This window comes from Marmota flaviventris, chromosome 2, assembly GCF_047511675.1.
Source record: "Marmota flaviventris isolate mMarFla1 chromosome 2, mMarFla1.hap1, whole genome shotgun sequence".
NCBI classification, from domain to species: domain Eukaryota; kingdom Metazoa; phylum Chordata; class Mammalia; order Rodentia; family Sciuridae; genus Marmota; species Marmota flaviventris.
The window spans coordinates 1,632,256-1,655,060 of NC_092499.1; the positions used below are offsets into that span (position 1 = coordinate 1,632,256).

The 22,805-nt window shown below is 50.6% G+C and overlaps 1 protein-coding gene across 7 annotated transcripts in view; it reads left to right on the plus strand.

Annotated features, from left to right (window-relative positions):
- The window catches only part of Brf1 (BRF1 general transcription factor IIIB subunit), a 64,064-nt gene that overhangs the window by 2,875 nt on the left and 38,384 nt on the right, over nt 1-22,805 (plus strand). For all 7 annotated transcript variants that reach the window (XR_003584348.2, XM_027946648.2, XM_027946652.2 and 4 more), the window contains exons 2-3: nt 5,783-5,863; nt 15,638-15,811. Coding sequence is in view for 6 of the 7 variants with exons in the window: in XM_027946648.2 (XP_027802449.1) it covers nt 5,783-5,863; nt 15,638-15,811 (255 nt within the window). In the remaining variant the exon portion in view is untranslated. The remainder of the gene's footprint in view (nt 1-5,782; nt 5,864-15,637; nt 15,812-22,805) is intronic.

Consider the following 22,805-nt stretch of genomic DNA (forward strand, 5'->3'; position numbering starts at 1 on the left):
ACTCTACCCCTGAGCCACGACCCCAGCCCAGTACAATGATCTTGACATATCATACATTTGAATCAGATGGGAAATTCAGTTTCTCTGGCAGTGGAGTTTATTGTTAGGTTTTAGATCGTTTCACCTTGGGCTGGTTTTGGTCATTTGTTCTTGACAATATGGGCCAGTTGGTCTAGTTGTTGAATTTATGTGCCTAGAGTTATTGGTGGCACTCCTGTGTCCTTTGACACCTGCAGGGCCTGTAGTGGCATCCTCCCTCCTTACCAGTGATGAGGTCTGTCCTCTCTCTCTCCTTGTATTGCCTGAAGTTTATCAGTGTGGTTGGTCTTTCCAGTTGGCTTTGGGTTTGCGTTTTTCCTCCAGCTCTTCCTTTCCTGTGGTCTGTTTCACTCATCACACAAGCCTTTGTTCTTTGTGGGTGACTTCCCAAGGGAGTCTTCCAGACTGCTGGAACAGTGGCTCTGTGGCATATTGTCTGCAGCCTTGTCACAGTTGCCAGGACATTGATGCCTGCTGGGGTGATAACAGCAGTAATAAAACAAATCATGGTGGTGGCAGACACATAGGGCTTTCTGTGGGAAGGCACTGTGGTAGGGGGCCCCATGGCCTAGTAAGAGCTGTTGTCCTCAGTACGTCCCTAGGGTATAAGAGAACATGGTGTGGAGCAGGTTTGGGGTGAGCTCTCACCCATGCATACTGGGAAGTCTGTCATAGGAGCCTTGAACAGATGATCAGACAGGTTCTTAGGAGGCACTAAAATACTTCTCCAAGGAGAGGTAGCCCCAGCAACCAACAGTTGAAGCTCTTGGGAAGGTGCTTGGGGCTGTGATTCTTAGCCCCAGGGAGAGGAGGGTGGTGCAGGTTGGGTCCAAGTAGGAGAGCATTGGCTGCTCAGGGCATTCATTTCATCTCCCAGGTATCCACCTGGCATCCCTCTTCTCCCTCAGCATGATTACACAATCACCGAAACTGGAGACTTGTCAGTTTCCAGCACTTGAGTAGGACCCCAGAGCCCCTTGCCCAGCTTACCCTTCCTCTAGCCTCATCCTGAAAGCCAAGATTTCCCATGAATGGCTGTTTTCTAGGTCTAAAGCCACTGTCCTGCCTAAGTGTAAGAACTTATTGAGAACGAAGCTGGACACTTAGCTTAGAGGTTACTCTGGAATGTGTAAGATGTCAGGGTAGTGTGGCAGGACCTGCAGCAGGAGCGCCTGCTCAGAAACCACAGTCTGTGCAGAGGGAAGGGAAGACTGTCAGAACTGCTGGCCCAGAGTGGCCAAACAAAAGGCTGTGGGCAGGCCTGGAGAAGGCTGTGCCGCTCCATGGGGGTCTGTGCTCACTCCCATATGTGAGGATTATGGGGGCAAAATAGGACTTCCTGGAAGCACACACCCCAGAGTCCTGTGCTGTGCATCTCTGAGCCTGCTTCTGTCACTGGGTGGTGGCACACACATTCCTGCTTCTATCATTCCTGAGGATGCTGATGCACAGGGAGCACCTACCCCTTCTGCTGGGAGCAGCAAACCTTCTCTGTCACCAGAACATATGTGGGTGGGTTGGGAACATCTCTGATTTCCATAATCAGAATTTTTTTTTTCCCTTTTTTGCGGTGCTGGGGATGGAACCCAGGGCCTCACACATGCTAGGCAAGTACTCTACCAAGCCCTATAATTAGAACTAACTTTCTTTTTTTTAAGTTGTTGATAGAACTTTATTTTTATTTTTATGTGGTGCTGAGAATCGAACCCAGTGCCTCACACATGCTAGGCAAGTGCTCTACCACAGAGCTATAGCCCCAGCCCCAGCCACTATAATTAGAACTTTCAGTGGCTGTACACTTGGTCCTTTATATCAAGGTGTCTGTAAGTGTTGGTGCTGCTTCCCTAGACCCTTTTGTGACAGATGCCCCATTGCTGGAATTGGGAAAGGCTTACTGTCCCAGCCATGGTGAGGGCCTGGCAGGTGGAGCCACTCTTGCCTGCCCCTGTGGAATGTTGCAGCCTTCCAGCCCTCCGTGTGTCACTGTGGTGGGAGCCGGATGTGGGCCTGGCAGGCTGGCAAGGTTTTGTCCCCAGGTTGAAAGACTTGTTGGAGTCTCTTTGTATTCTGTGGCCCTTGAGAGTCCTGCCATGTCCTGGCAGAAGGTATCTGTTCTCGGGAAATGCTGACTGGATTCCATCCTGGAGATACCTGGGTGAGGGAAGACTGGTCCACTTTTTTGGCCTCCCTGGTCAGGTTGTGATCACCTCAGATGAGCGTTTGGGGAATGGCCTGCTGAAGAGAGTTGGCTGATGCCGTGTTCAGCTGTTCACCTGCAGTGTTCTCACGCCACTGAGCTTTCTGTAGATGCCATCCTTAGGGACTCTCCTGGTGTCATGTGGTCCTCATCCATAGCACTCAGGGTCTCTGTGGCCCCAAGGCGCCTCCTGGGTGTGCATGTAGGTGACAAGTTCAGCAGTAAGGCCAGCTGAGTTCCTTTCCCTGCTGTGCTGCCCAGAGTGGTCTCAGATAGGTGTCTCCCCTTCAAAGGAATGTCACTGCAGCAACAGTAACTCCTTGGCTAGGTAAATTGACATGATTCATGAACATTTTCCTGTGCTGGAAGAACCCTGAGAGGGATAGAGGAGGTGCTGTGTGGGGGCCTTTTGGGGCACCCTTGGCTCCCTTTCTCGCTCTGGTCCAGGATGTGGGTGTGGCTTTGTCTGCACCGCAGAGCCGGCCAGTGTCTTCCTGGGGAGTGTCTTCCTGGGGAGCAGCCCTTAGCACTTTTTGCTCCCCAAAGGGCTCTTTGAGTGGACTGGAGTTCCAGGTCGCTCCCCCACTGTCCACCAGGGGGCGTTCTCACCCAGGCCTGGCTATGTGGTACTTCCTGCCTGAATCTTTTGTTATAAAACTTGTAGAAATACCAAAAGGTTTAGAAGCAGAGTGTATTTGAAGGACAGGCATTCGCGGTTGGCAATTTTGGCCAGAGGTCATCCTTGGACTCTCTAAAAGATGAAAAAAGAAAGCCCAAGTATGACCCTTAACATGCTGAGATTTGCTGAATAAGTGCTTTTTATACCAGCCATGTATGATTCCCACTGTGCGTGGGTTCATATGTCATGTGTGAGTGCTTGGGGGGTAAAGCACAGTCAAGAGGCAGCTCCCAGAGCCTATGTGGCCTGTGCTGCCTGGGCCAGGTGGCTGGGGTAATGGGGAGAGACAGGGGCATGGGGGCACGGAGGGTGAAGGAGGGGGAGCGGAGGGCAAGGTGGGCGTGGCTGAGGGAGGTGGCAGCGACTTGGCAGCTTTGCAAGTGTGCTTTGGGTAGCACTGGAGTGAGAAGATTGAGGATCAAGGAGATTACATTACACTCTGAGCCAAAGCTGAAGTCACCCTCTTACTGAACGCGGCATCTCTCCATGGTCCTGTTCTGTAAGGAGACCCCTGGCTGCCCCGAGTCTGAGCAGAGATAGGTGGCCAGAATGGAGGCCACCAATCCCTGTCCCTGGAAGGTGGGCTTCAGGGGTTTAAGCTTTGACCAGTGTCCTTTTCTTTTTCTTTTCCCTTCCTTTCCCTTCCCTTCCTTTCCCTTCTTCCCTCTCCCTCCCTCCCTTCCCTTCCCTTCCTTTCTTTTCTTCCCTTTTCTAACCTCACCTTTTGCCCTCCCCTCCCTGCCCCCTTCCCCCTTCCTTTCCTTTCTTACTCCCTTTCTCTCTCTTTCTTTCTTATGTTAGGCTTGAACCCAGGGGTGTTCTACCACTGAGCCACACCCCCAGCCTTTTTTATTTTTTGAGATAGGGTCTCACTGAGTTGCTGAGGCTGACCTGGAACTTGTAGTACTCCTGCCTTGGCCTCCTTGGTAGCTGGGATTACAGGTTGCATCACCACACCAGATGATCAGCATCTTTTCTTAATTCACTATTACTTGACTTTTATTAAAAGCACATGTCCATTTAAATTAGAGCATCAGGGACTCTCTCTCTCTCTCTTTTTTTTTTTTTTTTGGTACTGGGGAGTGAATTCAAGGGCACTCAGCCTTATTTTGTATTTTATTTAGAGACAGGGTCTTACTGAGTTGCTTAGCACCTAGCTTTTTGCTGAGGCTGGCTTTGAACTCACAATCCTCCTGCCTCAGCCTACCGAGCTGCTGGGATTATAGGCATGCGTCACCGTGGCCTGCCTTTTTTTCTTTTTTAAAAAATAAAGGTTGGAAGGTGTGTGTGCTGGAAGCAGGTGAGCTGAGGTGTGCTGTCCTGGTCTACATATGGAACTACAGACGGTCATGGGTCTCCTTTCTCTAAAAGATTTCAAGTGTAAAAATTCTAGAGTTTAAAAAAAAACACCATCACAAAACAAAGGTAATGAATGCAGATAGTGAGACCTGTGTTGGATTTCTACAGGCCCAGAGTTGAGACAATGGTGTTTGAAGCCTCCCTTGCTCCTGGTGCACAAAGTTGCGCAGCCAGATGGGCTGCCCTCTGGCTGCCTCTCCCAGGGTCTCCCTGTGTCAACGGCTCGCTAGCCCACTCACTCTGCACACAGCTTCTTGTGGGGTTTGCAGTGACTCGCTTGGGCAGGACAGCAGACAGAATGTTTCTGGGCTGCCACTTGTCCAGGAGCCTTGCTCTGTTGCAGAGGGTTGCTTGTGGCTGTCCTTCATTCCCCTGGCCTGGGATTGTGTTGAAGCCCAGGAGGCAGCAGGGCCAACCCTGGCCCCTGCTGGTGGCTGGAGACTTGTATGGCCTGGGGCTGCTTTTTGGGTTTTCTTGCCTCCTCTGATTCTGGCTGGATTCCAACTAACCTGAGAGTCAGCTGCTGATCTTTATCAGTATGTCACAGACAATCAGGAGACTGAGCTTGTGCTATGCTACTCTGTGGCTGGCACTGGGTCCCTGTGGTGCAGCTGGCCACCCCGTGCCTCTTGCAGAGGGCCTGTCCCAGGCTTGGGTGATGCACTTCCCTGTCACTTCTGCATTTCCATTTCTTTTCACCTGTGTCCCCCGTTTGGTTGTCTTGTGTATGTGTCCTTAATTGTAGAAGCCTCAAGTCCCTGTGACTGTGCTTTGTCGTAAGTGTACTGGCCCCTGTGCTGTCACGAGATTTACTCCTGTGGGACAAGAGGCAAGTTCTGCCATCCCTGCCTGTGCTCATACTACCTGGCTTCTTTACTTCAGCATAAAGCATATGAAGATCCAGCTTCCAGTGGGATGGTGGTCTGGTGAACCATCCATATGTACACGCAATGTTTTCAAAGGGTATTGTAGCCTGAGTCCCAGTCCCGAAGCCCTGCAGAGATGTCCTGGGCTTACTCTCAATTGGCTGTGACCACACTGAGCACTGGTGCTTTCCTAGGCAGCTGTTCTCTGTGGGAGGGTAGCATACAAGTGGGTAAAGGCTCAGCAGCTCTGGGGCCACTTAGGATGTGATCTCTGGGCTCCAGGAGCCTGCACTCCAGTGGTATAGCGTCTGAGATGCCTGGCCTGGGCATGGTTGAGGGCTGTGGGAGGGACACGGAGGCCCAGCCTCTACTGTGTAGGCACCCCAGGCTGCAGGGGGACAGAAGTTCACTGGGACCCATATTGTGTTAGGAACATGCTTGGAATATGCAAACAGATGTGGTCTGCCCTCAGGGCTTTGGGGTCAAGCTATATCACTGGGCTAGTGGAGCAGAGGGGCCTCTCTGCTTGGCTTATGTCCCTTCGCTGCACAAAGACTAGACCATGCTTTGTTCTGCATGCAGTGAAGGGGCGTGGGTCTTCACCATCAGGCTCTGGCTAACCGGTTTCTTCTGTGTTTCCAGGTGCTGGCAAGAACCCAACCCTGGGCGGTGGCTTCCATGTGAACCTGGGGAAGGAGTCAAGAGCACAGACCCTACAGAATGGTATTGCCACTATGGATGTTGCTGACAGTGGTGTGGGGCAGCAGGCGGAGCTGCAGTGCTGGGATGGAGATGGGAGCAGAGTGGCTGGCTGCTGCTTCAGGTCCTGTGGTGCCACCACCCTCTACCTGTGGCCTGCCATGGCCTGTCACCCTCCAACCCCAGGGATGCTTGCACTTCTGGGAGGAACTGCTCCTTGAGTCCCCTCCCCTGTCATCAGAGCCTGCATGGGCATCCTGTAGGCCCTGTCAGGGCTGCTCAGAAAGAAGTGCCTGGACCCTGTTGCGCCCACAGCTCTTTGTTCCTGGTCTTAGTCAAGTTGAGTATAGAAGCAGCAAGTCTATAGTAATTTGCCATGACAGTAATATTTTCATTAGGTTTTATAGTAGTGCCAGTCTTTAACAAACTGTAGAATTGCTTTTCCAGTCCTTGGCCAGTTGCTACAGGAGTAGGAGTGCTTGGGAATATTATTCCCAGCAGAAACGCGTCTTAGCTTCCCGTTGTGCCATTTGCTCTGACCTTGTGGACTTACTAATAGACTAATGTAGTGAACTCTTTTCTTCTGATTTCCGGTTTGATTATTCTCTAGCAGAGATGAGGTTCTGTAGGATTTCAGCCTTTGAACAAATGCCTCCAGCTTATGCCATGGTCCAGCTAATGGTCAGCTTGGATCTTTTTCCTGCAGGAGGATGGAGTAGGGCTGTGGGCTTACCCCTGTGGACTTTGGTTCTGTTTGTTCTGCTAACAGTGAGAGGGCAGGAAAGCCTCCCACCCGCCTCTGGCTATGCCTCCTGCACATGGATTTGTGTATTTTTGCCTGCTTTAGCACTCCTGATCGGAGCACTCACATGGGATCCTCACTGCTTGTAGCACTCGTGGTCTTCTCACCCACCCAGGTGTGGCCCACCCGTGCTTCTGGTCCTTGCCCAGATTATCTCCATTTTTGCTGCCACTGATTCTACGTTTGTTCCCAGTAGTGCATGTTTATTTCCAGAGCCTACTCTGTTGATTAGAGCAGTACACCCAGCTGAGGGCAGAGTGCCTTTTCTGCAGACACATTCATCACCGTGAAATCAGAAACTAAACAGAAAGATAACCCATCTGACTTCTAAACACTCCTTCAAACACCCTAGCCTTGCTTTAAGTAGGAAATCTATACAGTGTGCCAACTCTCAGGGCATGGCTGTCATGGAGGCAGCCCGTTCCTCACATGGGAGTCCTGCACCCTATGCAGGTTACCATTTGGTTCTCAGCTTCCAAGAGCCTTCAGCTGTCGCCCTCTGTAGACCACTCTCCTGGGGCTTTCCCCTGAGGTCCGGGGTGGCTGCCTGCTGCAGGGCCACGTCTCCCTCCCACTCTGCGTGTGGACTTCACCACCACCTACCTGCTCAGGTGTTCCTGCCTCCACCTTGCTTTTCCCACTGGGCCCTGGTGTGAATGGCCTACTGTCAGCCTCTGCCCCACTGCAGGGACCTTTTGCTTTTTCTTGTGAGTTCATGTCAACTTTATCTCTTTCCTATCATCTGGTACAGCTTGGGTGGGTGCCTAATGGGGCAGGTTTCAGCAGTCTTTCCAGAACCCCCTGGAAACGCAAGGGCACCTGGCTCCCTTTGGTGGCTGCATTTCCAAAACATTGGGGTTCTGCTGCTTCTCAGTTCTTTCTTTCTTTCTTTTCTGGTGCTGGGGTTTGAATCCAGGGGGTGCTTAACCATTGACCCACGTCCCCACCATTTTTTTTAAATTTAGGGACAGGGTCTTGCTAAGTTGCTTAGGGCCTCACTAAGTTGCTGAGGCTGGCTTTGAACTTCTGTCCTCCTGCCTTAGCCTCCCGAGCCACTGGGATTACAGGCGTGTACAACTTCTTTGTGATTATCTTCCTTTGTAAAATGCTTCACCACCTTTTTCTGGTTTGCCCACGGTTTGTCTTTTTATTTTGCTTATTCTGTGCTTCTCACCTCCTCCCACCCTGTGTACATTGGAAGTTGTACATTGTAGGACAATTCTCAGAAAGGCTATCCTAATTTTTTAGCAGAGGCACCCTTCTTTCAGCAAGGGTCATCCCTTGTTGGAGCATAGCTCATGATGCAGCCATTTACCACCCCTGACTCCAGCCTGGTGGGTTTGTTTGAAATCTGTGAATTTGGCTTTAGAATATTGCTGTTTTTGTTAAGTCTTGATTGCCTTTCCTAAAAAACAGTAAATATGGACCTAAATGAATGGCTTCTCCTGCCACCGAAAGGGCTGCCGTGTCTACCTTACTGGCCTCCTGCACTGTGCCCTCCCTTGGGCTCCACTTTGAGTTTGTTGGGCACATGCCATGTGATGCTGGGGAAGGGTTCTGGGGAAGAGAATCTCTTGACTCCCTATTTGTATGTGGGTTGTCTTCCCACTGGGATGGCTGTTAGAGTAGTTTCAGGCTCACAGAAAACTTGAGCAGAAAGTACAGAGATGGTCCCTGTACCCTGCCCCATATGCACAACTCCCCACCCTGGCCTTGCCCCTGCCACAGGAGTGCACCTGTTACCATGGATGAGCCATGATTTGCATTGGGTCACTCTTCTGTGGACATACTGTGGGCTTGGACAAGTGTGCGCGGCTCGTATCCACCATTGTCCTGTCCAAGGGGAGCTACCCTGTTGGAAATTGCTCTGTTACCCTGTTGGTGCTCCTGGCCACCAAGGTTCTTTGTGCTGTCCCCAGTTTTACCTTTTGCAGAAGGGCACAGAATTGGACTCACCCAGCATGCAGCCTTGTCAGACTGTATTCTTTCACTCAGTGATGTGCATAAGATTTCCTCCTAGTCCTCTCTGTAGATCAGCTTGATAGCTGGTCTGTGTCTCATTGTTTGGGTGGACCTCAGTTTTTCTTCTTTGGTGCTGGGGCTCAAACCTGAGCTTGTGAGCATGCTAAGCATGCACTCTACTGCTGAGCCACCCCCACACTATTCATTCATCCATCACCTGCTGAGGGCCTCTGGGTTGCTTCCAAGTTATAGTGAATAAAGTTGCTGTAAACATCTGTGTGCAGGTGGCACACAGAGTGCAATTGCTGTGTCACAGGGAAAGAGCAGGTTTGATTCTGAGTGAAGCTGCCCGTGGTTACATTCCTGCCAGCAGCGAGGGAGGGTTTCTAGGGCTCTGCACCTCAGCAGTACTCACTGTAGTAGGGGGTCTGGGTTTTGGCCATTCAAGAACATACTTTTTTAAAGTATATAAGTAGTTTTTTTTTTTTTTTTTTTTATTGCTATGTAGCATTTTAGATGTGACTGTGCCATAGTTGGCCTTGTTTTCCTCATGAGGGACATGCAGTTTCCTGTTTTGGCTGTTCCTGTTGCACTGCTGTCACATTCCTGTGCACAGTCCTTTGGTGGATGTAGGACTGGCTTCTCTCAGGAACACACCTGTGAATGAGGTTTTGGTCCTGGTGCAGGTGTGTGCTTATCTTTATTGGACAGGGCCAGGCTACTTTTCCACAGCATCTGGGAGCCTTGCCCTGGCACGGCAGGTGGGGTGTGGGAGTGCAGGATTGGGGGGGACTCTCTGAGTCCAGCTGACTACCTTTGCTTATGCTTTCTGGACCTCTGGACATCCTCTGAGTGTGAAGTACCCGTTAATGTTTTTGCACATTTTTTAAAAATTGGGTTGTCATTGTCTTGCTGATTTGTAGAAGTCCTTTAATCTGAGCTCAAGTCCTCTATTGGATGTGCATATTTTGAATCTTCTATCTATAGTTTCTTTTTTCATTCTTTAGGTTATTTATTATTATTATTATTATTATTTTAGTTATAGATGGACACAATATCTTTATTTATTTATTTATTTTGTATGGTGCTGAGGGTTGAACTCAGTGCCTCACATGTGCTAGGAGAGCACTCTACCACTGAACCACAATCTTAGCCTCTACCTTGTTATCTTTTGATGAACAAAAAATTAAAAAAATTTTTTTTTAAAATAAAATTTTAAATTTTAATGAAGTTTGAATTTGTTTTTTTATGGTTAGGGCTTTTGGTGACTTGTTAGAATTTTATCTGCCCTAGGTGTGAATTTATTCTCCTGTTTTCATCTGGAAGCTTCACTGTTTTAGATTTTGAGCTGGAGTGTGGTTCAATGGTCACTTGCTTACCCAGCATGTGCGAGGGCCTGAGTTCAATCCCCAGTACCACACACACGAAGTTTATTGTTTTAAATTTGATGTTTAGGTTTCTGAAAAGCCTGAAAGCAGTCTTTTATGTATGGTGAAGCTGGGGCTGAAGTTCACATTCCAGTTATGAAGATGCAGTTTTTCCAGCACCCTATATCAGAATAGCTGTCTCCCCCTCGCCACTGTCTTGGCTGTGTGTGGGAGTCTGTGCAGACTCTGGTGATGTCACTGTGTCTTCTGGCTATCAATCTCACAGGCCTTTGCTGTGTCCTCAGATTCCTGTGCTTTAGCTCCTTCTGCTGTTCTTTGCTTGTTGTTTTGGCTATTTCTGCTAATTTGTATTTCTTCTTTCTTTTTTTTTTTAAGGGAATTTTTTTTATATCTTTATTTTGTTTATTTATTTTTATGTGGTGCTGAGGATCGAACCCAAGGCCTCGCACGTGATAGGCAAGCGCTCTACCACTGAGCCCCAGCCCCAGCCCTAATTTGCATTTCTACATAAATTTTAGAATCAGCTGGTTGATTTCCAAAAGAAAGCCTGTCCAAATTTTGCCTGGGATTACATTGAATCTCTAAGTCAAATAGTAAAGAATGACTGCATTGACCCCTTAGCGTGTTCTACCTTGACAAGAACAAGGTCTGTGAGCGTACATTGTTATCTCTTCCTTTCCACCTTTCCTCTTTTTTACTCTCAATGCATTATTATATCTTTTATTACTGTTCTAGACTCTCTAGGATAGTGTTGAGTAGAAGTGTTTCATTCCTGACCTCATTGTGAAATGTTCAATATCTTGTTATTAGGAATGGTGTTGTTTTGCCTTATTCTTCTTTGTACCTATGGAGATGGCTATGTTATTTTTTGTTTATTTTGCTGATGTGGTGAATTCCATTCATTTGTGGCTGTTGAAGTCACCTGGGTTTCTGGAGTAAGTAGCCCCTGGGCCGTGGCACGTTTTGTGCTCGGTGTGGTGCTGCAGTGGGGCCATGTGCATGGAGGCTGCTGCACTGCCCAGCCACACACCCCGCTGCACTGTCAGTGTGCACTGCTGGGGTTAGATTCCCATGGTCTGTTCAGGGCTCTGGGGGCCAAGGCCATGGAAGACACTGCCTTTCATTATCTGTTCTAATTAGTTACACGTGACAGCAGAGTGCATTTTGACTCACTGTGCACAAATGGAGCACAGCTTTTCATTTCTCTGGTTGTACACGACATGGAGTGATACCAATCGTGCAACAGTCATACACGTACCTAGGGTGATGATATCTGTCTCAGTCCACCATCTTTCCTATCCCCATGCCCCTTCCCTCGCCCCTCTCCGCCCAATCCAAAGTTCCCCCATTCTTCTCATTCCCCCCTTCTTTCTGTTTTCTGCCAGAGCTGGTATGAGCCTGGGGCCCCCCTTGATCTGTGGCTGCTCTCTGTCTGTTTCCTCCTGGTCTGAGCACACTGGGAGTCGTAGTCGGGCATGTGTGGAAGGTTGCTCTGTTTGGGTTTGATGCTTTCCCAGGGCTGTGGATTTGTGGGGTGCCCTCCTCTGCCCACGTCAGGATGTCTGATGCCAGTGTCACTTCTCTCCAGTGACAATGGTTTTGGCACCTGCTTAGGTGACCACCAGTGCCCTCCATCCTCTGTCCTCCAAAGGATGTTGTGTAGTGCTGAACTAGCGCTGGGAGGGTTGAGCTCACTCCAGAGTTGTGTAAGCCTGGCACTTGTAGGCATGGGGCAGGAGCTGCATGAGGCTGGATGGTGCCTGTCTCTCCTCCTCCTACCAGGGTTCTGTTGGGAGGTGTCTCTCCCCTGTTCTGTCAGTTTTTACATTGTCAGTTTTGTAGCAGCATCTAGCTCCTCCCTGAGAAGACCCCTGCTCTAGCTCCCAGTTCACTTTCCTGCCTTTGCCTGCGCCATTCTGCTGATCTGTTATTTTTTGGTTAAAAATGTCTTGGGGCTCAGCATAGAGTGTTCGCCTGGCACGTGTGAGGCACTGGGTTCAATCCTCAGCACCACATAAAAACAAGTAAATAAAATAAAGGTATTGTGCGCTGGGGTTTGGCTCAGAGGTAGAGCGCTCACCTGGCATGCTTGAGGCACTGGGTTCAATCCTCAGCACCACATAAAAATAAAATAAAGATATTGTGTTGGGCTGGGGATGTGGCTTAAGTGGTAGCACGCTCGCCTGGCATGCGTGCGGCCTGGGTTCAATCCTCAGCACCACATACAAAAAAAAAAAAAAAAAAAGATGTTGTGTCCGCCGAAAAATAAAAAATAAATATTAAAAATTCCCTCCTTTTCTCTCTCTCTCTCTCTTAAAAAAAAAAAAAAAGTTATTGTGTCCACCTAAAACTAAAAAATAAATATTTAACAAAAAAATAAAGGTATTGTGTCCAACTACAACTAAAAAAATATTTTTACAAAACAACAAAAAATGTCTTAATTATCATATTTTAAATTTTCTAGTACTGGGTCTTTGGTTTTGGTTTGGGGCTAGGGACCGAGTCCAGGGCTTCACGTGTGCTGGGCAAGCCCTGCCCCTCCTGGGCTCCACTCCAGCCCCAGGGCTGTCTTTTTACTTAGTCTCTTCATGTGCTTCAGGATTGGAGTCCCCTCTGGTGGTGTGTGCATGACTCTGCCAGGGAAGTTGATTCTTCCTGACTGCAGGCCTGGGTGCTCTCCCTCTCTTCCCCTTATGCATCTTTTTGCTTTGGGGTGGTGCCTAGGCTCCTGTCTCAAAACAAAAAACCAAAAGGTATGTATATAGCTCAGTGGTAGAGTAACCCCAGGTTCAATCCCTAGTACCAAAAAAAAAAAAAAAAAAAGGTTCTGAAATTGAAGTTTGCCCAATCAGAAACAAACCACACATCTACCAGCAGGGCATCCTCCTCACCCAGGAGCGAACTAGAGGACCACTGCTGACAAGTGGGCCAGAAGATGCCACACCTGTGGAGTGTGGGCTGGGAAAGGAGAGCTCCTCAGAGCACCACAGAGCTCCCGGAAGCAAGCGAGAAACAGAAGGCTGCCAGAAGCTGTCATTGTCTTGCTGATTTGTAGAAGTCCTTTAGTCCAGGCTCAATTCCTCTGTTGGATGTGCGTATTTTGAATCTTCCATCAGTAGCTTCTCTTTTCATTCTTTAGCTTGTTGTCTTTTTCTTCTTATTATTATTTTAGTTATAGGTGGACACAATACCTTTATTTATTTATTTTATGTGGTGCTGAGGTGCCTCACATGTCAGTCCATATGCATGTGAATGCCAGTCTTGAGCGGAGCCCGTTGCTTCTGCAGGCTCTGTGGTACCTCTTGCAGATGCAGCCGAGGGGAGCCTCCCTGTGGAGGCTGCAGGCTTGGAGGCAGCAGCATGGGAGCCTGGGGTGTGGGGTTCCTGTCCTGGGCCTGAGGGTCTGCAGTTCTGGAGTTGTGCTTGGCTGCTGGCTCCCGGGGGAACAACTTCATTTTTCCAAAGTGTCCAAGTTTCAAGGGCGCTCTGTGCTAGTGGGTTTACTGTAAGATTCTCTCACTGGGAAGAAGCCCAAGGAGAGTGGGCTGTGGCAGCTTATTAGTAACTGTTTTTTGTTTTTTTTTTTTCCTTTTTTTCAGGTACTGGGCATTGAACCCAGGGGTGTTGTTCTACCATGAGCTGCACCTAGCCCCACCCCCGCTTTTTTTTTTTTTTTTGAGACCGGGCCTTGCTAAGCTGCTGAGGCTGGCCCTATGGTGCTCCTGCCCCAGCCTCCCAAGTTGCCTGGTGTGCACCACTATGTAGGTTCTGGTAACTGTTTTAGGAGCATGTGTTTACTCACAGGGTCTTTTTATGTTTACAGAATGTGCATGTTGAAGGCTTGTGACTAACTGACTCTACTAGTGGTACTCACTGAATTCATCATGTATTAAAGATTAGTCAGGAGTGGAGTAGGGAGTTAGTACCTGTGGTCATGGGTGTTCTGTTTGGGGTGCTGAAAAATGTATTGAATTGTGCTGATGGTTTCACAACTCTGAATTGCAGGCTTTAAGTGGGAACTTTTTCAGCATTTGAATATATCACATACAGATGTTAACAAGTTGCTTACTACAGCAATCTTATGTCCCAGCTCGGTGAGTCTAAAACAAATAGACCACAGCTGGGGCTTAGACAGCATAGGTGCAGTTCTGCAGCCCAGGAAGCTGGATGTCCAGGCCCCAGGCCCCGACAGAGTCAGTGTCTGGCCAAGGCTGCTTCCTGGTTCCTAATGGTGCCTTCTCACTGGGTTTCTCATGTGGGGGAGGTTGGGGTTGGGGTCCCTTTCATAAGGGCACAACCTCCTGAGATTATACTATGGGGACCAGGGCCCTCTATGTTGGGAAAGAGCCTGTGAAGGAGAAACCCCCAGCTGACTGTTTACCCTTGAGCCTCGAGGGGCCACGGAGTGTGGGGATCAATCTGTGCTCCTGCATCTGTGAGCCTGTGCACACTAATGGGAGGTGGTGGTCAGAACTGCTGTCTTTCTGACCAGCTGGCCAGGATCTTGCCTTTGCCCCAGGCCTCAGGGCACAGTGACTAGCCCTCTCCGACAGGAGCCCTTTGAGCTGAGGGGCTCAAAGTGCTGGGGTCTCAGCAGGGCGGGGCTCCCTGAGGCAGGGTGAGGCTCATCCCTGACTTGCCAGGCCACATGCCCCAGCTGTGGCTTTCCTGGGCGTGGCTCACCAAATGCCCACCTTTGGCTGGCTGTCATTGTTAGTGAAGTTCAGCTATGAGCAGCATGCCAGCAGCACATCCATATTAGAGAAATCAGGCAGCGAGTATTTAACTTTTGTAGGTGAAGTGGAGGCTGTTTGGGGTGTCCCAGGAGGAGTGGTCTGGGGGCTAGAGGACCCTGGTGGGACTGGAGATCTCAGGGGTGGCAGTTCTTCTTGCTGTCCTAATCTTGTTCTGCCCACACATATTCTGGATGCCCCAGAGGGCCTCCCCACATGCCCACACTGTAGACGTGAGGCCTGTGTCAGGCTGACCTCAGGACCCTCTGCTGCTGGCCTCTGGACCTCTGCATTTTCATGGATGTACAGGAGGCCCTGCTGTTTTCCTGCCCATGAGGCAGTACTCTGTTCCCTCTCTCTTAGCCCACAGCACTTAGGGAAGCCCTGCTTTTGAAAGGGGTGTGGCCCTGTCATGGCCTTTGCAGCTCCGTGAGCCCTGGGACACTCAGTGCTGCCTGGTGTACCAAGTGCCATCCTCCCTTTGCAGTGTGGAAGTTCGGCTTGTTGGGCTGTCCCTTTCTCTGCTCTCTCCTCTAGCCAGTCAGCCAGCGCTGTGGGGTAGAGATGGTGTTTGGGCACATGGCTGTGGGAGAAGGGGTGTTTCCACCTCAGGGCATAGGCAGTCAGGAAGTAGTACCAGGCTGAACCTGTGGGACCCAGGGAGCCTCTTCACAGCTACCACTCAGGGCTGGAAACAGGATTTCACCGATATGAAAACCATAGGAAATTCCCTTTACAGTGTCCATATATAAAAATCAATTAGACACATTTACACAAAGTGAATTTAAAACTTACTAGGAAAAGGTCGAATCTGATTACTCTTAAATTGCTAAGGTGGTTACGTGATGCTTCTTTTTAACCAGAGTTGTTTTGAGTGGCAGCATCTTGGTAAGTCACTGCTATTGTGTCCTAGGGAGGCGCCACATCCACCACCTGGGGAGCCAGCTGCAGCTGAACCAGCACTGCCTAGACACAGCCTTCAACTTCTTCAAGATGGCCGTGAGCAAGCACCTGACCCGAGGCCGGAAGATGGCCCACGTGATTGCTGCCTGCCTCTACCTGGTTTGCCGGACAGAGGGCACACCACGTATCCTTTGTCCAGGGAGCCCCCCAGAAGACTCCATGCTGGTTCTTGGTTGCTTTCCTTGGATGATTCAGTAGTTGCAAGAACTTGATGCTGGTATTAACTGGCAGATAACCTCATTGGATCACCATTCTCAGTTGACCCCAGGCTTTCTTTTACTGAATTGAGGGACCAGGAAGCAAGATGCCTGTTCTTTTGCAGTCAGGGGAGCCAGGGTTCTGCCGACTCCTGGAAACCATGTCCTGGATTTTCTTCTGATCTTGAACTGACTTGTACTTGGGTGCCATTTTTGGTGTCTTCCTCTGGTTTAAGGAGGTGGAGTGTTGCTGCCAAATTAGATGTAACCAGACTGGGCTTGTTGTCCCTGCAGACTTGGGGCTGGAGGAGGAAGGGGGTGGCCTGCAGTGTTTGCTGGCCCCGCTCCTGCCCCTCACAGGCATCTGGTCCTGACCTCTGCACATGCACACGTGCATTGGGAAGTCTAGTCATTGGTCCTGAAGAAACCAGGGCACCTCAACCTCCCCATCCTGTACTGTCTGCCATGCAATGCCTTTTGGGGATTCTTCTCCTCTTTCCTTGGGTCCCTGGTCATGTTCTCCTCATTTTGCAGGGCATTTTCTCTGAAGGCTCCCTGAGAAAGGATCTGCTTTGAGCTCTGAGCCTGTGAAAATGATGGAGTACAGAATTTCAGTGACAAATGTGTCCCACAGGCCACAGGGTGCTGCCCAGTGTCTTGCTCCAGTATTCCCAGCCTGCACTGGTGCCCCACTGAGCCCTGACTCTTGGTGTGACTATTTTGCTTCGCCCCATAGGCCTGAGCATCTTCTGCTTGTCTTCAGGGGTGTGACTCCTGGGCACCTCCGTCTGACTGCTTTTGGGCCTGGACTTGCCTCGAGTCTCCTGCTTCTGCTTCCTGTGCTCACTGCACCTGCCCCACTGCAGGCCTCAGGTGCTCTCCCTCTCTTCCACTTTTGCTTTGGGGTGGTGCCTAGGCCCCACCTTCTGGCAGCCTTCGTGTTTCTTGCTTCCGGGAGCTCTCTGGTGCTCTGAGGAGCTCTTCTTTCCCATCCCACACTCCACAGGTGTGGCATCTTCTGGCCCACTTGTCAGTGGTGGACCCCTAGTCCGCTCCTAGGTGAGGAGGATGCCCTGCTGGTAGATGTGTGGCTTGTTTCTGATTGGGCAAACTTCAATTTCAGAACCTTTTTTTTTTTTTTTGGTACTAGGGATTGAACCTGGGGTTGCTCTACCACTGAGCTATATGCATACCTTTTAGTTTTTATTTTGAGACAGGGTCTTGCTAAGTTGCCCAGGCTGGCCTAGAACTTGTGATCCTCCTGCCTCAGCCTCCTGAGTTATTAGGATTGTAGACATGCACTACCTGCCCAGCAAATTTCAGAATCTGTCCTTAAAATGTCCTTTTAAAAGCTGGAAATTTATCATTTTAGCCTGCAGTGTATTGTTGCAACCCACTTAGAAACCTTTGGATCTTAGAAACCGTTGAAGAGCAATGGGGGATTAAGAAAGACAAACACTTATAGAGCGAAAGCTGGGACCAGGTGGGACACCATCCTCAGATGGAGGAACAATGACCCAGAGCCAGCTCAGCACATTCATTATATAGGTTTTATCATCAAAACCTGTGAGAAAGTTTCTGTGAGAAAATTTCTTCAAAGCAGGCAGTCTTGAAGGTGTAAGTACTGGCAAGCAATTATAATTATCTTGTTGCACTAATAATTCTCTATCTCTACCAGCTGGTGTCTGAACTCAGGGTCAAGACTGATAGTTCCATGACTTGCATAGGACCTCCTCAGGCAGGACATCACCATGGTAACTGGGCAATCTTGTCCTGTACCTTTTGCACAGGAAGTTCCCAGCATAAGTGCAGTAATAGCCATGAGGCAGAGACCATGATCCAAGTCACCACTCTCCACGGGGTATAAAGTGTAATTGCTTTAAGGGATGATGTGAACACCCAGACAGTCCTTGTGCACATTAGGAGCAGAGCCCAGCTTGCATGACTACTTTGCCACAGCCCTGCCTCTGCCAGGGCTGAGCACCTCTGCAGATCCTGTGCTGAGAAGACTCCTAGCCTGGAGGCAGGAGCAGCAGCATCACTGTGCAGAGACTAGGAAGCAGGACCCTAGGGTGGCCAGCCTGGACACTGCAAAAGCCTGGGGGCATCTAGGTGTGTATGTGCGTGCCACCCCAACCCTCCTCTCGCCCTGTGCAGAAAATGCATCCTTGACTGCTCTGGAAAGTGAGCAGCTCGGGGTGAGGTGATAGACACCAGCAGAACAGGCAAGTGTCCTGCAGCCTGAGGTAAAGTGTGGCTCTGTGCCTTGTGTGCTGCTGGTGGGAGGAGCAGTGTGTGGTGCTCTGGGAGGCCACGCCTCCTGAGGCTCCCAGTCACCACGGACACAGTAGCCCACTCCCAGGTGTTACCTGACACAAAAGCCTGTGTCCACACAGTGCAAATACTGTAGTGTTGACAGTAGCCAAGATCTGGGACCATCCGAAGCATCCTCTTGGTGAATGATCAGCCAGGTGCAGTGTATCTGTACCAGGAGCGTCGTGAGCCATGAAGATGAAGTACGGGATGAACCATGGAGATGTGTCCAGGCAGTGGTGACAGTCACATAGCTCTGCAGGTGAAGTGGAAGCCGCTGCACAGTTGGAGCTCACGACCCTGCTAAAGATATCATTGTGCCCCCAGGCTGGGCATTGCACTGAGGCCAGCGTCTCAGCCCCTCTGGGCTGTAGTGGCCTAGCTGGGCCCCACCCTCCAGCCTTGCTCTCCTCAGTACTTCTAGTAGCTGTGTCTGGTGGCCTACCTCTCATTTCCCCGTATACCCTGTCTTGGTGGTGCTTTGGGGGAAGATGGGGAGACAGGTGTGGCTCACTCTTCTCTGTTCCTTTTCAAGCTGATGGCAGCACCGTGAGCATCTGTCCTGCTTGTACTGGTGCACCTCTGTCTGTCGCTGCTCTCTGTCTTCTCCCTTCCCGCTGCCCACAGCGTGCATGACTCTTCATCCTGGCCGCTCCTGCAGTGAGGCCATCTGGCTGGGCTCACAGACTGGCTCAGCTTGGCTTCCACATGAGAGCCACACCCTGGGAGGTGTGCAGAGCCAGACTGCGGTCCTCATCCCCCCCCCCCCCCCCCGCTCGTGCCCCCCCCCCCAGCACTGCCAGTGGGATGCCTGGTCCTGCAGGGCATGCTCCTTTCAGCCAGGGGGAGCAGTGCCTTCCACCTGACCCATCACCACACCACCTTCAGTGGGACCTGGGGGAGTCCTGTGCTGTGAGCTCACTGTGCAGGGAACAGGTGCCCTGGAGAGGCACCTGGGATTCTCCTATCACTCTATCCAGGCTGTGGGCAGGAATGGCCCTGGGCTGGTGGCGAGACACAGGAAGTTCTTATTCAGGAAGGACAAGAGCAGGATGTAGGCTTTCAAGCTCACTCCTTCCTCTTCCGCCTGTCTTTCATTCTTGTCTTGCACACATGACCCTTCCCTCTGCTCCACAACTTGCTGGCCCCCACTACCAGTCCCCAGTCCCCAGAGGAGACGAGTCCCACCTGGGGCCAGCCTGGCTGGGCTTGCCCTGGAAGCAAAGACTCAAATCTGCCGCTGACCTGAAGGCACAGGATCCTGAGGTGGCTCAGGGCACTTTTATCGTGTTCCTAGTGCCCTGTGTTCTGGGTCAGTTGAGTGCTTCAGGGCTCCCTTTCCCATTCTCTGCCGCCAGGCTCCCATACCACCTCTCGCTTTTCCTTCTGCCTGCCTCCTCAAGAATAGTGGGTTTACATTTTCTAAGTGGACAGTACAGTTGGATGGTAGCCTGTGGAGGAGCCCCACCCACCAGGCATAGCCCCTGCCCTGTCACGCTTGCGAAGGCCAGCACAGAAAGGACTGCACGTCTCTGGCTTGCCCAGCTGTGGGCTCAGGACTTTGAGCCCTGCTAGTCAGTATATCCTGGCTGCCAGTGTCCACTGACAATGGCCGTATGCCCACCCTGGGTCCTGCAGTTGGGCGCTCTGCCCCAGAGCCGAGCGTTTGCAGTAGTAGTGGCCGGCGGCCCATTGTCCATGTGGCCTAGGCAAGCATCCCTGCACTCCCATTGCCTTTTCACCTCTCAGTGGCATCTTTTGAGGAACAGAAGTTCTTCAATTTAACAAAACCCAATTATTCATCTTTTCCTTTATAGTTAATGTTTTTGCACCCCATTTAAGAAGTCCTTGCCAGGCTGGGATGTAGCTCAGTGGCAAAGCCCTGGGTTCGACCCCCAGAGTTCCAAAAAAAAAGAACTTCACCAAAAAAAAAAAAAAAAGACTGGAAAAAAAAAAGTCTTTGCCTTCTGAGGAAGGAGGCTTCTTCCTGCCCAGGTGTGCAGATGACATGGTGCAGTCACAGCAGAGAACCTCCTGTCCCACTGCTCAGTGGGGGTGCTGCCGTTGCAGCATGGAGTGTGGGGTGGGCTCTGAGCCCGTGAATTTGAAGAATGAAACCCAGAGACACGAGAGCGAGGGCAAAGTGACGGGGTTTATTAGGGTAGCAGAAAGCAAGCAGGCAGAGCTCCCCAGGGAGGGGAGCCTGGGAGCAGCTGCTGTCTGGGGGTTCATGTGGACCTCCATGGCTGAGGGAGCTGCCCCGACCCGGTCCTGGCCAGGCACTAGGTGTCCACTGCTCTTCATGCGCTCCCTGGCCCACTCAAGTTACTGAGGCCCTTCTTGGTGGGGGTCTGGGTCCCAGAGAGCAGGCGTCTCACCATGGGTCTTCCCTGTGTACACAGGAGCTGGCCTGACCTGGAGGAGCCAGGTGTCCTGCCTGCCCTGCTAACCCTTTCCCTGCCTCACCACCGTGAGCCTCGCAGATGTGCCCGGTGCCAGCATCTGGCCCCTTTTCTCAGTCTGTGCCCGTGCTTAGTGCCAATGCCAAGTTATTTCAGAACGACCGTCACACAGGGTGTCTCAGTGTCTGTGGCATGAGGTGCAGGTCTGCTCTGCCTTGAGGCGTCTTGGCCTCATGGGGTCCTTTTTTCTTATGTGTGCATTTTCAAATCAGATGATTGATTTCTCTAAGAACCTGGGGTATTGAGTGGGGTCTATAGATCTTTGGGGAGAGGTGAAATTCATCCAAACAGTCAGCAGATCTCCTTTATTTCTCTACTTGTTCTTTACTTTTCGTTGTTGTTTTTCACTACCAAGGATTGAATCCAGGCCAGTACTAGACATATGCTGTATCACTGAGCCACATCCCATGCCTTTTTAAAACTTTTATCTTGAGGCAGGGTCTGTCTCAGTTGCTGAGGCTGGCCTCAAACTTAATGATCCTCCTACCTTAGCCTCCCAAGTTTCTGGGGCTACCAGAACTGCAGTTCTTCACCCATTGTCTGCTCTCTTGTCTTCTGCATGCCTGGGTTGTCTGCTCTCTGTCTTCTGCATGCCCGGGACTGCTGTGCAGTGCTGCTGTCCCTGGGGTGCTTCTGCTCCTCACCATCGCCTGCTCTGGGGTTTTGCAGGTGGCTCTTTCTTAGGTTAAAGATGTCGCGTTTTTGTTAAAGAGTTTTTGTCGTGAAAGATACCTCATCATACACACCTCATGTACATATTGGTACGATCATATAGGCCCCCTTAATTGTCATTAAGTAAGTCACAGCGACCCTCTCGCACCTAGCCGTGGTCCTGGTGCCCCCTCTGCACATGGTTGGGTCTCACCTCCTATTATCTCGTGTTATGGGTCGTGCAGTGGCCTTGTGCTTGTCTTTGTGTCATGACGTCCTTGTCAGTGCGGTTATCACAGGAGCAGGGCTCCAGAGGTGCTGGGCGCGCCTGTCTGCTGTCTGGGTAGTTCAGGCCATGAGGTGTTTCTTCTGGTTTTGTTTGGTGGACCTGGGGTTGGGGGCAGGGCTTTGCTCTCATGCTCCACCACTGAGCCGCACCCCACCCTTCCTGGTTTACCTTGAGATACGGCCTTGCCGAGTTGCCCAGGCCGGCCTAAAGAACTGCCATCCTGCCTCGGCCTCCAGTGTGGCTGGGGTCCCAGGCGTGTGCCACCCAGCCTAAGTTGTTCCTTACTGTCGGAAAGGTGGCACTGACGCCGTCTGGGCCTTCGTCTCCTTTGTAGGAAGGTTTTACACCGGATTCACTTTCTCCCACAGACCTAGGATTATCCAGACTGTGTTTTCTGGTTTCTGTTTGGGTTGGGTTGTGCTCTGCAGGGCGTCTGTCACGCCTGCCTGGCGTCATCCTTGATGCCCCTGGATGCGCTCTCCTGGATATGCTCTCCGTGTCCCTAACAGTCGGAGAGCTCTCACTTCTTTCATGCCCGAAGCTGGGGATTTTGCCTTTTTTCTTTATCCATCTTGCTAGGGGGTTGTCAGTGTTTTTTATTCTTTTTCTTTTTTCTTAAGAGTTCTGTTGAGTTGTAATTCACACACTGTACTATTCACCCATTAAAGCCTACATTTTAGTGGTTTTTTAGTTCATTTCCAGAGTTGTGCAGCCATCGTTATGTCAATTTTAGAATTGACCTCAAAAAGAAACCCAGGCTTGGCACAGTGGCACACATCTGTAATTCCAATGGCTCAGGAGGCCGAGGCAGGAAGATCACAGGTTCAAGGCCAGTCTGGGCAACTTAGTGAGACCCTAAGCAACTTAGTGGGATCATATCTCTAAATAAAAATAGAAAGCTGGGCTGGGGATATAGCTCAGTTTGTAAAGTGCTTGCCTCGCATGCTCAAGGCCCCGGGTTCAATCCCCAGCACCACCAATAAAATAAAATAAAAAGCCACTAGCCTTAAGCAGTCTTCTGCCTCTGTGTTTGCCTATCTGGGCATCTCCCTTGACCGAGCTGTGTGTCCTCATGCTGCTGGTCTTGGGAACACTAGGTGCTCCCATGTGCTGGTGCTAGCGTGCTTCAGGGTCCCCTCGGTGGCAGAGAACCTGTGCTGTGTGCTTAGGCTTTGCTGCTGGATGGCGGCTCTTTCCTTCTTCCCC